Consider the following 13,552-nt stretch of genomic DNA (forward strand, 5'->3'; position numbering starts at 1 on the left):
GGAATCTGGGTTTTTACAGTGGCAAAAATTACTGTGGTGAAATAAATGAATTGGCTGCGTAGCTGGGAGATGTTTTATTTCCAGATTATAAAACTGAGCAGTTGCCGAACACTGCCAGTGATGGACCTGATTGTTAAGACATAAAAGAAACACAGTCCAGGAGCTACAGCGTGAATGCAGAAATGCAGAGGAGGCAATTTGTATTCTGTTTACCATTAAGTGATGACACGTGGTGTGTGCTCTAGAAACTGAATGCCCAGATGAATTCAGATTTCTTTGTAAACTCCCCAAAGCCAGTTTGTAGCAGTGTGTTTCTGGAATACTTCTGCATGGGTGGTCTTAGAATACAAGACCATGCATTTTGCATTTGGCTGCTGGGATTTTAGGTTACGTGTGTATACGTCACTGTTTGGCTCGCAAGAAAATAAACAAGCGATTATGTGTCTCATACGCGATTGTTTTCCCAAGTTAGTTAGTGGAAGCTAGTGTCTGAATTTTCTTGAATGACTAACATTACTTGCTGCGCGACGATTTAGTGTTTAAATGCTGCAGATTTGATTGAGAACTGGCACTTGTGAGATCAGTAGCTCCACTGTCCTCGTCCTCTTAGGTTTGTACCTGTAAATTTGTGGAGGGATTTAGAATGCAGCTGAAGAATACTCGTCTGTAATCTAGCTGTTAATTATGTCTCATAAGCATTACTGAAATAAAATGGGAGCTTATCTGTTCCTGATACACAAAAAAAGAAAGTGTGTTATGCTTACATGGTATAGAGACAGACTGTTACAGCAAACTAATCACAGAGCTTCAGCCAGCTGGAACATAAACTTTATCTTATCACTGGGATCTCTTAACACTTAAGACATTCCACTAACAGCAGTCCCGAACTTCGTCCTTTCTCACCAAATGAGTGCTTGATGCAAGGTTTTTGTGTGTGCACGTTTAAGTTAGAGGAAAGCTCAAACCTTACAAATGCTGTCAGAACGTGAATCGAGGGTGGGAAATTTAAATGTGCATTTTATGATTCGTTCTTGCTTTAGCTGACAGGTTGCCCCTCGTGCCATGTCTAATGTATATTTTTTTCCCCTTCCAGTTACTATGTGGGCAAGCTGTTGTAACTGGTTTTGCCTGGATGGCTCACCTGAAGAGATGCAGCCACAGCCAGAGCAGGTAGCCGGAGCCCAGGCCTACTCCAACCCTGGGTACAGCTCCTACCCGTCTCCCACTGCTTCTGAGGAGAGCTGTAAAGCCTGTGGGGCGCACTTCGACAATTCCTCCAGAAAGGTGAGTTGTGAACGTCTTCCCTGGTGCCACTGACTGTTCGGTTTGCAGCGTGCTGTCTGACGTCTGCTTAATTACCAAGGGCTGATTTGAAGAGAAATGGGTGCGCGTTAGAGACATCTGATTTGAGGATACCATATGGAGTAAGAGCTTGCCTTAGTATCCCTTAGTCATTCTTTCGCAATTAGCAGGCGCAGTTAAAGATGATTAGAGATGTGGTAGTTAGCCTTAAACTTGGCTCTCCCAGATGCTAAAAGAAGGCGGCCAAACTGTTTGTAATCATTTAAAGGAGCATTAACCTGAACGTTAGTTTTTTCATCTGTCATTTTAAAACGTCTAATGCTCTTTAACAAAAAGTCGTGGTAAGAAGTTTAGCATTTTATCTGTGCTTTCAGGAAAGGAAGATCTACGTATCTCTTGCAAACTAGAAAGCCATAAAAGTTTATTGAGGGCGTGTTGAATTGCTGAAGCTTGGTGCCAAAACAAATAACAAGCCAACCGGAAAAAAAATCCATTTTATCTTGCCTATAGACTTCACTTGCAAGCATACAGATGCCAAAATAATTGTTGCCATGAGGTCTTCAATTAGACAGTAAACCCTGTCTGGGAAATTATTTGGGCATGGTGGTTCCTATAATGGTGCTTTAAAAGGCTTCTTTTGAGGAAAGCTGTTCAGAGTCCAAACTCCATGGCTTAAGAAGTGTCTGATATATTCATCCACGTTGGCAAATATCTTTGAGATATTTTTTGAGATATTTTTGCTGTGAAAGGGTGAGTCTTGGTAGAGCTGTTGCTTTCTACTCATGGAACAACAGGGATGTTTTATTTTTGCACCGAGAAGTGTTACTGCTCCAGAAATCAGTACAAATTGCAATTTTGTTAATATATTTTGAGGTGTTACTCCCCTTAGTGGTTTGGGTATGTAAATATGCTTAGATGTTTTTTTGACAGCAGGCAGACTCTGGGTCAGCTGGGAATAAACACTACAATCACTGCATGTGAGTGTGCATAGTATTGTCTTTACACTGCGGTGTCTTTGCAAATACTTGCAAAAAGAATTATTCTGAATCCAATGTTAACTCTTCTGCATACTAGCAAGTAGTGGATATAGACGATTCTGCTTTTGAAATGTAAATAAATCGTGAAGGTATGTGTGAGTTATACTATATCCAGTGCTAGGTCTATTTTTTCCTGTTATCTTCTAAAATGTATGTTCCAGTATAAGCTGGTGTGCAAGCTGTAGAGGATCTGCTGAAGCAGTGCAAGGTGTTTCTGCCCCCAGCAGATTTCCCTGTTTTCCTGCTGGAGTTGGCTGGCTGTGTAACTGGGACAGCGGAGTACAATGCGTGCTTCTGTCTCAGCTGCTGCCATTCAGAGCAGGCTATCAATGAGGATGAGTTTGAGGCTTATGTTCTGTATTGTGAAGGGGGGTTCCTAACTCACAGGCTACCTCTCTTCTGCCACCACAACTACTGCAATCCCTGGGACTGACGGGAGCTGGGTGGCTACGGGTGGTAAAGCTTAAACAGCTGCAGGAAGGTCTGCTAGAGCTCAGCCATCAGCCCTTGGCCTCCAGAGGAGGATTTGATATAAAGAACTGTATACGCAACTTATAGAAAAACTGACATGTTTGTAAGCCATGTTAATTCTGTAATTCTGTTGATGTGGATGGAGAAAGGCAGGAAATCTTACTTTGATGCAACAAGACCACAGAAAACTGTGTTTTGTCCCAGGAGAGGCAGTACCTTTGAACTCTAACGTCCAGCTGATGTTTATGTTGAAATACAGCGGATTAAAACAAATTCTTTCCACATTGCAGACTGTATGGATAACTTAATTTGCCTTTAAAAACAAAGGCAGAAAGATTGTATTTTAAGTTCTTGAGTTTTAATCATAATTGTATTTTTAATTTTTATATAACATGGCACCAACTAAAAGAACTAGGGTAGGGAACATATGAATGAGCATGGACTTGTAAAATGCTTTTTAGTAACTGTTGGAGCATCTTTAAAAGATGTAAAGCTTAATTTTGGAAGCAAAAATAATCTCCATTTTTTGTTTTGTTTTTGTTTTTCTTCCTTTAGCTGACTTTTTTGATCTTGGTGTTCTGCATCAAAATCCCCACAATCTTTTAAATTTGAAACAAGCATTCCTCATTTCCCTCTCCGCTAATGGAAAGCCATGGCAGGAGTTTCTGGGGGATATGTCAGATTGTTGTTCCTTCCCCGTTTTCTGATTTCAGTGGCTTAAATTGGCTGACATTTCAGGAAGATGCTGTTCTTTGCATACTTCCTGAAAAAAACTTCTGGCAAGCTGGAGTGTAAGATTTGAGGGGGAAAAAAAAAAAAAACAACAAAAAAAACCAAAACCAAACAACACTAGCTGTGCTGAAAGCTTGAATATTGGCATTTCTTCCTTTTACCCTGCATATGGAGAAGAGCCAAGTGTATCAAAGCCCTGTCCTGGTGTCTCTGGGAGACTAGCTGTCAGAGCACACCACCAGCAGCAGCTTACGTTCAGGACAGACTTCTGATTTAAAGTATTTCGCTTCTGCTTGACCACCCTGTGATTGTGCTACCAGTTAGAAATACGAAGCATCGTTCAGAAGTGGTCTGACCTTTTAGTAACAGGCTTTAATTTACTGCCACATCTGAAATGCATTGTTCTGAAGAGAACGTGGTCTTCAGTCACTGCCTTTTCAGAGCTCAACAGATGTATCAAAAGCTGTAAAAGCTGCTTAATGCTAAGGTGCAGCAAGCAGCTTCTGTGTGTGTTTAAATACCTGACACTTTGATGCAGGCTGGGAATGAAGATGAATCCTAGTGGCAAGCTGATAAGTCAGAGACTTAGCAGCCTGCTTTTATTTTGCCTTCTCAAGTGTATCATTTGATAACTAAGGCAAACGTGTGTTATTGCTGTTAATGGCTTGCAAAAAGTACGTTGGATAATGCAGCCCTTGTGCTGTGCTCGCTCATGTGATAGCTAAACACAGAAGCACTCAAGTAGGCGTTTTCTGGGTTAGAAGGTCCTTGGCCATACAGTTCCCTTGGGAGCCAAAGTGGCAGCCTGCAGAGCATGGGGAAAGCTACCCTACAGACAGAGTAAAGCAGAATATATATATATACATACGCACACACATATATACATATATATTTTTTTTCCTCAGTTTTTCTGGTTGCTCTCCTGTCAGGATGGGCAATTGACAGAAGGAAAGTGCTGTTAACGTGGTTATTTTCCATTAATCTGCCTTTGTGGAGTGTTTGTTTCCCCACTCAGGCACGTGCAGCCAGAAGTGCCTGCCCCAAAACTTTTCAAATTAATGAATTGTCCCTCCAACCTTGGGGTCAAAGAAGTCACCAATGCTTCTTTTAGTAATGACCAAGTTATGGAAAACTTTTCAAAACTGAATGGTATGTGGAGATTGACTTCCATCTGCAACAGAGCAAGACAGGAAAAGGCACTTCTGTGTGGCGTGCCCCCAAGTAAACAGCAATTTTGAGATGAGGTTTCACGTCCATGTGAGATTCTCTCTGTGGTAAAAATGTTCATGTCTTAATGTGCTTAGGCAGGAAGCTGGGACCTTTCCCACTAACTGTCATTTTAAGTCTATTACAGGGGCTAAATGAGAAGTCTGGTGGTTATAATTGTATGGGTGGTGTGGGGCAGGGGGGCTGCCAGGCTGTAAAGGGGTCAGAAGGAGCTTATGTAAGCAAGTAGTGTATTACACCTTTAAAACATGAGAAGCAGCTACTTTCTTTGAACTGTGAAATTATAAATCTTCTTTAATCACTAGGAGCAATTCATGAAACTTTCGTTTGTCTATGAGTTCGTATTTGTTGCTTCTCCAAGTCTTCATGGGTATTTTTCCTTGTACAGCTCTGAAGGATTAGGACGTTAGGATAAATAGGCAAATTTATGGTGACTCATAGATAGAACAGGGAAAACTATTTATCTCTCCCAAGCAGATGTAGAAGTAAAGGGTATAAATGATAAATATCTAAGCACAGCCTACAACTCTAGTGATACAAGGTGACTGTTGCTGACTGGTCTCTCTGAAGCCTTTTTGCTTTTTGCTCCAGCTCCTGCTGGGACAAGCAAACATATGCACGAACCCTTTCAGAACGAGGAACCTCAAAAGAAGGAAAACGTGAGCCTACTTGGCTCATTCCAGAGGTGACCGTTTCAGGGTAGAAATGATGTGCCCTGTCAGGACAAGAAAGGAAATGACGTCTGTAGGTGCTGCCTGTTGAGCTCCGTTTCATAGGGCTGCTGGTCTTCTCTGAGACTGTGAGTTAGCATTCCTTAACCAGCACTGAAATAATCCGGTTCTTTTTTTCCCCTCAGGACTTTTTAAAGGGTGCATAATGTGGCTGTTCTGCTGCTATTCCTATTGGAAAGTGCAGGATTTGACTTCCCCAAGTGTTGAACACTTTCTGCAGAAGTCAACATGGACTGTGAGTGCTTGGAACTTCTGAAAATCGAGCCCTGAGTGATATCAGAACAGAATAAAATACAAACATTAAACAATGGAACTTGATCTGAAAAGTTTTAAAACATCTGGGGCCTAATATTTCCAAAACTTCCAACGCTTTCTGTCTAGTAGCTCATAGCCACACAGCGTGCATATTATTTTTAAAATAAATAGCTGGTTTTGATGAATAAATGTTAAATTCTTTTCTGTTTGTCAGACAGCTCCTCTTATGGTGAAAAGAAGATTCATTTAGTGACTGCAGCAATTTGGAGAGGAAAAAAAGGGTGGGGGGTAGCTTGGAGCATGTACAAAGCAACAGAGAAACGTTTGTAAGTAGTTCCCTCTGATGCTGGAGCTTTCTTACTGCACAGAGCAGTGTTTCGTTGTTTTATGAAGCAATGTATAGCTGGCTGTGATGTACTCTGCAGTCTCCTGCCTCCTCAATCTCTCTTACTTTAATCTGTGGCTTAAACTGGATGAACAGGTCCAGACTGTGGGCAGAAATCTCCTGTCATTTGAGGGAATTGTTTCAGGATATATTTAATTCTGGGTAGGTCTCTAGTGTACGCAGTGCTTCTCTAACATCTGTGAGGAATCTAGTGGTCTGCTCATAGGGTCAGTCCTTTACCTCGCCTAGGAGCATGCACGCATACTTGGCACTTTGTTGTAAATTAGGTTTTGATTATGCCCTAATAGGGGTCACGGCTTATGTTGGCTTCCAGGTGCCAGGGGAGCGCTGCCTGTGGCTGTTGTGCCCTGCTGTCTCAGAGCATGGCAGATCCCTTTGATTCTGTTCCCTTCTCTTCCCCAGCATATCTGCTTGGACTGTAAGAAAAATTTTTGTACGTCCTGCTCAAACCAGACTGAAGGTGGTCCCCTCCTCTGCCACCTCTGTCAGCGTTTCCGAGCCACAGCTTTCCAGCGGGAAGAGCTGATAAAGATGAAGGTGAAGGATCTGCGAGACTATTTGGCACTCCATGAGATTTCCACAGAGTTGTGTCGTGAAAAGGAGGACCTGGTATTTCTGATTCTTGGCCAGCAGCCACTAATTAACCAGGAAGATCAGATAAGAACAAATTCATTTAATACTAGTGCCTCTGGACAGCAAGACTTTGTGATTCTCCCACCAACCAGCACAGCATCTTCTACCTCAAATGATGCGTCTCCAGCGTCTGCAGATTCCATCTCAAGTTCACAAGCTCAGGAAAATCAACAGGTACAGTCTCTAACCAGAAGCATCTTTCGCATACTTGTCCATCTCTGTTTTTGGATTAACTACGAAGATGCTGCATGAGGTTTCCAAGTAGGTAATGTGCCATAAAAGTTTAACACTATGGATGCCTGCTTAAAAAGCAAGAGGGCTTCTGTTTAGAGCAGCTGACAAAATGCTTCAATTGCATTTTACACATGCTTTTCTCAGTTGTGGTGTTTTTTAATATTAATAAATTCGGAGTGAGGACTTCACATTTTTTTACAGAATAATTAGGAGAGTTGTTTTACACTGCCATGCTGCTGCACCAAAGTGGAATGTGCCACTTCTGTGGAATTTCTGCAATAGTGGCATTTAATTTGGTGGGCAGGGCTAAGTATAGTGAGCGCTCACTCTGAGAACATCAATATTTTGAAGTCCTTTGAGACATATTTTTTTTGCCACTAGCTACTTCCTGTGACTAATGGTTCCTTTGGTATGTGATGTCTGTGTTGGTGCACAGATCTTTGTGTGTTGATGTTGACAGCTTTTTGACAACTGTATGTAGGTATTAGTTGTTGTTACTCTTGAATTCATGTGCGAGACAGCAAGCACAGTTTAGAGCACTCCTGCAATTGAAACTGCTGGGAAAGCCTATTGTGAGATGGGCAAAGTTTTTGGTATCTCCTGCACCCAGATTAATAGAAGACAAAACCCCAAGCCTGTTGTTAGTCTTCAGTCGACAATGAATGCTGTTCTGAGGAACCTTGTAAAGGGCATTTGAATCTAATTGTTTTTATTGATTTTTGCTTTGTTTGTCTTTCTGCTATCTCGTATGGGAAGTTTACTCAGTGTCTGACATCTGCTCCCAGTCCTATTACATAAGTTAATAGGTATGTTTAGTTCCTTGTGGACCGGAGCTGTGGAAGCGTCTGTACCTTCTGCTTCCTCAGCAGATATATCTAGTACAAAATAAAGAGGTTCATTATTTTTTTTCTCCTTTTTTATTCTATATTATTATTTACATTATTGTTATTATTTAAAGGGCCTTTTTTGTTTTCTGGATATTGTCATCCCAATTTTTTACCTGCACATTCAGCTCTGCAGTCTTCCCTTACTGTCCTGTAACATATTACAGGTTCTTTTCTCGACTGACAGGACACCCTACTACAGTTCAACTCCTTTCATTGTTATTCCTTGACTTTGTAAATATCAACCAGTTATCACCTCTCTAGGATGGTAACATTGCAGTCTCCTTCCTCAGTAGGGAAACCAGAGGGGAAGGATAGCAGCTGAGGGAAGTCAGCTGCAATTACGCTGCAGTTCCTTTCACTTTATTGAGTGCTCTGAGCAACTGCCCCTTCTCCAGCTTTGGTTCTGCTGCTCCTTCATGTAGTGTCTCCTGTTTGTCTGATCCAGAACCCAGCCGAGGAGGTACTTCTGTGTGGTTACTCTGAAGGTGACCTTTGATGATGTCTCTGAGTATTTTTGTGGAGGGGTCTTATAAGGAGTCTTGCACTGATACTTGGTGTGCAGTCAGGCTGTGATATCACAGCGGGTCACGTGCTGCAGCCACTTTGCAGTGAAGGATTGCATAGCAGTGCCAGGACTTGCACCGTGACCTTGTCGGGGGCCCTGCTACTGTCTTACGTCCACGTAGATTTTGTTCTCTTCCTGACCCAGCCTCACAAGAACATCATGTGGGACTTTACTGTAAAAGTACTCTACCAGGGTTTAAATTAAGTGGGACTTTGGAGGGTCAGATGCTGCACTTCCATTTTTAAAAATCGTTTTACTCATCTTAAAATTATTTGTTTCTAAGTGCTGCACAGGAAGTATCTTCTGCCAGTGTGCCTAGCTTTTACCTCGTGCTACAGTTTGCCATTCCAGTGGGTGGGGTTTGCAGTTGTACTGAACTATCACGCTTATTTCCCTCTGGACAGAGACATGCTGTTGGTGAAAGCTTTATTTCCTCTTTTAGGCAATTGGGTATGTGTCTCCAAGCCAAGTCGATATGACAGGAGTTGGGAATGCACCAGAAGCACCAACAGAGGAGGAGACACAGGTTTGTGACCTGGAATTAGACAGATAACAAGGAGCATCAAGTTTCCTATGCTGTATTTGCCACCACAGAATCATTACTACAGAGATGGGTGACTAAACAGTAATTCAGCCTGACCACCTGCAGACGCAACCAACCCCCTTCTATAGCATCATCCTGTCTTCCACATACAGAAAGAACTGGTGTCACTTGGACACTATAATTATAGGAATGATTTCTTTCCATCTTAGGATTTGTATTTCTGATAAATGGAAGGATTCACAGAATAATCAAAGTTACATGTACATCCAAACATTAATTCCTGCTAGTGCACATGTTGAAAGCTTATTTAAATTGTAGTGCTGGTTGCTGAGAGCAAGAATTGTTCCATCTTTGTTCCCTTTCAGTCTACTCACTCGGGAGATAACCTGGTGCTGGGGAGGAAGGCTTCTCTTTCTGATCTAACAAGCATTGGAGACATCAATGCACTGTCTGTGCGACAGCTGAAGGAAATTCTTGCTCGCAACTTTGTCAACTACAAAGGCTGCTGTGAAAAGTGGGAGCTGTTAGAGAGGGTGACTCGTCTTTACAAAGAGAAAGACCTTCAGCATCTAGGTAAGAAATCTAGCAAGCATGTACCTGTTTTCCCTTTCTGCTAGCAGTTGCAGAAGAGAGTAGAACTTATCTTGTTTCTTTTTCTTGCAAGTGAGAGTAGAGGCACTGTATCAAACTCGAATTACAATGAAAGTGGCAAACTATTTGCCACCGTTTGTGTGTGTTCAAGAGGAGAGCATTATGCAAGCTGTGGAGAGTTATTTCCCCATAGTAGGAATAAAGGAGAACCACATGCCATCCAACTCAGGACTTTGTACAGCTGTGGCAGATCGCGCTGGTTGCTGCAGCACCCACAGAACAGCTGATGTATGGCTACAGACAGGACTGCAAGAGCTAGAGTGAGCTTTCATCACTTGACTTGTGGTAACTGACAAAGTGAGCCAGAAAATGCCTTAGCTTAAAACCAGTGAAAAGTAGCTGGTCTGCAGAGAGCAGGCGTGTAGTCAGTGACTGTGGCTCCTGCTTCTGAACAGCTGTGGTTATCTGTCCCTTGGTTCTGTCCTTTTAATCACAAGGGGAACCTTCCTGTGCAGGACCTGCACCTGCTGCGCTTGCACGGTTGACTGATGAAGAGATAGTGGTGTGCTAGAAGTGCGTAGAGAATGCATCTCGCTTGACTTTCAGGTCCCAGTGTGCAATTCTTGGTGATTAGTTTTAAAAACACCCCTCTCTCTTCTCCCCTCCCCTTGACTTGCAAGTTGTTTACAGAAGTATATTTAGAAGTATATTTTAATGCTTTTACTTTAGAGAGAGGTTTGTTTCTTGCTGTTGTCCAAAGCAGTGCTGTTTTTTTAAACATCTCTCCAAGCTTTGTCCTACACATATGATGAAAGATTTAAGACAACCACCTCATTTTTGTGTTCTTTCAGTGCATTTTGTACTTTTGACAGAATTTATCACTTTTTCTTGATTAGTTACCCAGTGTGTGCATCTGTCTCAGCTGTGTTCAACAGTATTGGTGAGCTTGTGTAACATCAAAGAAACTGGCAGAAGCGGCTACTTAAAGAGTAGTTCTAGGAAGCTACATTGCATAAATTCCGCCTGTCTTAAAAATTGAGATATCACTCTAGATAGTCGCTTATCTCTGCAAAGCAGTAGCTATTACGTAAGCTCAGTAGAAGAGAAAGTTTCTTGCTCGTTGAAGAACCTGTCCTAATCAGAGAACGTGCAAACCTCTGCATGGGGATCAGGAAAAAGGAGTCTCGTTTGTTTTGGTTTAGTAATCTCCCTTCAAGGCTTTCACCTCCTGCTTAATAGTACTGCTTGAGTAATTTTTCCCAGCTTCTCTTATTCCCACCAAATGATTTTTTCTTTTTGTTGCAGTTTCTGACACTGATGATCAAACAGGTAAGTGATATTCCTAATGTTGCTTCATTTGTGTCGCTGCTAAGAATCTCAGTGGTACTTCTGTTTTGATCATATAGAAAGTACCGTGTAAAAGCTAAAGCCTTCTACTTCTTCCCATTTGACGGAGCAGGTATACCTACATAAATGTAGATGCAAAGGGGATTTTTTTCCAAATCTTCAAAGTACATTAGAAGCCCTTTGATAAAGACAACTCACAGATTGCACAATGACATACCCTTCTGTGTCTCATGCAAACTGTGGTCTCTTGTTCACTTAGGTGGTGCTGGGCTCCCTGGCATGGAGGACAACCTCTGCAAAATCTGCATGGACTTACCCATTGACTGTGTCCTGCTAGAATGTGGCCACATGGTCACCTGCACCAAGTGTGGAAAGCGAATGAGCGAATGTCCCATATGCAGGCAGTATGTGATAAGGGCTGTTCATGTCTTTAAGTCCTAAGCGGAAGACTGGTGATGCCTTAAAGCCTCATCTGCTGTTAGGGAAATGGTCAAAATTACTACAAATAATTAGGTCAGAGATTAGGATGTGGACCGTATTGGAAGCTGGAAGTGAGGGAAGAATGAAGCTTGGGGAAAATTGCTCTTACTCAAGCTATGTTTGGCTGTGCCCTTTCCGCTGTACCGTTTTACACCACAGTGCCTGGACTCCTGGGAGGTTATTGCCAGCAGCAGACAGAAATAATTAACAACCACCATTCTAGAGTAACTTGATCCACTGGTGGGAGATAAACAGATGCCTGTCTTTCCACCACAAGTATTAGATACTGAAGCTTCTGATTTTCCCCTGAATAATAAACAAAATAAGACTGGGGTCTCAAAAAGTGATGTGTTTTGCTGCTACTGAATTCTGATTCTACTTCCCCCATGTTGTTTTTATGCAACATACTACTTACCGTCAATTTAATTTTCAATTAATAAATTTTTTTTCAATTTAACTTCTTATGCTTGCAGGACAGGCAGCCTGCCTTCAATTTCCATATTCAGAATGAGCTTAATTCCAGCCTGGTAGAATTGTGGAAAAATGTACCATTTTATTTGAAGGTGGGCTCTGTATTACTGAAATATGTAAGGGGACTGAGAGACTGTGAAACATACAGCCTTATCTTGCCTGGTGTTTTTTTTTTGTTTGTGCCACTAGAAGGGGAATATCTCGTTTGCCTGCTGTTAATTTGTTTGAATTCATAGGCTTCCTTACAATCTATGCCAGTAGTTGCTTTAAAATTGAACTGACTTCATGTGATTAAGGAGTTAAGAAGCTACAGCTTGAGTCTTTCTGGTTTTGTGAGGAAAACGTACAGCTGAAGTGTAAGAATTCTATTGCTACACAATCATATTTAAGTACAGGTGACTTTCTTTTTAGAAGAGACATGAAAGAAGGCAGAGGCAAACTTCATTTCCCCTGAATCAATAAAATGAGCAGAAGTGAAGTGCAGAGGCTTCTGTGTATTAATCAGCTTCCCTTTTTTCAGTTTTAGTCCTCTTGCATTAAGCCTGCTTAGCAAGAACAATTTATTTTGTGATCTTTGTTTGTGAGGGTGGATAAGAGACTCTGTGGTCTGACAGGTGACAATCACAAGATCTTAGAGCTATCCTCGTGAAGAGCATGTTCCTTTGGAAGCCTTACTACAGAAAACTGTAACTAGCCTATTTTTCCCTCAGTGGCCTGCAAGTAGCCCGTCCATTTGGCTGGTAACATGTATAAGTTTCAGAATCTTGATGCCTTAATTTTTCAGCCACTGTGGTACTGCATACTCAGTTCAAGTAATGTGTGAAGTTGAGTACCTTCTGCTGCAGGCTTTTCCTATCCAACTTTCCCCTTTATGCTCTGATGATCATTGAGCGTTCAAACACTCTGCATGGGTGTCAGAGGAACAGCATAAAAACAAGTGTTGACTTAAAGCCTCTGGAGTACTGGAAAGTGCAGTTGTAGAAATGATCACCAAAGCCCTCTACTTTTGCAATAAGTGGTAATGAGTTAACAGTAAATTAAACTTCTGTAATATTTAACACGGAATATCACGTGAGTAGCAACTCACTTCTCAACTGGCACAGAGTGGAGGGTCTCTACTTTGCAAGTAGGAGTTAAGCACTTCAGACGAAGAAATCTGTCACTCAGTAGTTAACAGAACCTCTCCACTATTGAGGTGGCCTCTGACCTCGATAAAAAATAAGCTGCTGAGGCTTATTTAAATGAAAATGCTGAGTTTCACCTCTTCCCCTGTTCAGGTTGTTCTCTAATCTTCGGCTTAAGGTTTAACAGCTTCCAGCATGAGAAGAGAACTGATACAATTCAATGCATCATGTTAAAAACATGCAGGTAAGCATTAACTGTATTTACTCTTCAAGAGGTACAGGAATATACATACAAAGCTTTGAACAGCCTCATTAGTAAATTCACTGTGAAAATTCATGTCCTTTTTCGATAAACTCAGGACTGGGGGGTATTTAACAGGAAGAAGATTATTCTCCTGTGGACAGATCTACTTTTATTGTAGAGAGTAGGTTTATTTTCTACAACATATAAATCAAGTTGCACATCGATGGTTGAAATTTTAGCAATGAGAAGATATACCCACCATGAGTCTGAA

General features: G+C 41.6%; 1 protein-coding gene across 19 annotated transcripts in view; it reads left to right on the top strand.

The window, feature by feature from the left end:
- RFFL (ring finger and FYVE like domain containing E3 ubiquitin protein ligase) overlaps nt 1-13,274 on the top strand; it is a 32,211-nt gene extending 18,937 nt beyond the window's left edge. For 16 of the 19 annotated variants that reach the window (XM_013189893.3, XM_048067983.2, XM_048067981.2 and 13 more), the window contains 6 exons: nt 1,094-1,284; nt 6,564-6,968; nt 8,923-9,006; nt 9,390-9,597; nt 10,921-10,944; nt 11,222-13,274. In XM_013189893.3, the coding sequence (XP_013045347.3) occupies nt 1,099-1,284; nt 6,564-6,968; nt 8,923-9,006; nt 9,390-9,597; nt 10,921-10,944; nt 11,222-11,403 (1,089 nt within the window). In that variant the 5' untranslated portion in view covers nt 1,094-1,098 and the 3' untranslated portion in view covers nt 11,404-13,274. Of the gene's footprint in view, nt 1-1,093; nt 1,285-5,625; nt 5,736-6,563; nt 6,969-8,922; nt 9,007-9,389; nt 9,598-10,920; nt 10,945-11,221 lie in introns of all 19 variants that reach the window. The other 3 variants (XM_066979711.1, XM_048067982.2, XM_048067985.2) reach the window with 3 other exon arrangements.
- Nucleotides 13,275-13,552: the final 278 nt, after the last annotated feature.

Source organism: Anser cygnoides, chromosome 18 (genome assembly GCF_040182565.1).
Source record: "Anser cygnoides isolate HZ-2024a breed goose chromosome 18, Taihu_goose_T2T_genome, whole genome shotgun sequence".
Lineage (NCBI taxonomy): Eukaryota > Metazoa > Chordata > Aves > Anseriformes > Anatidae > Anser > Anser cygnoides.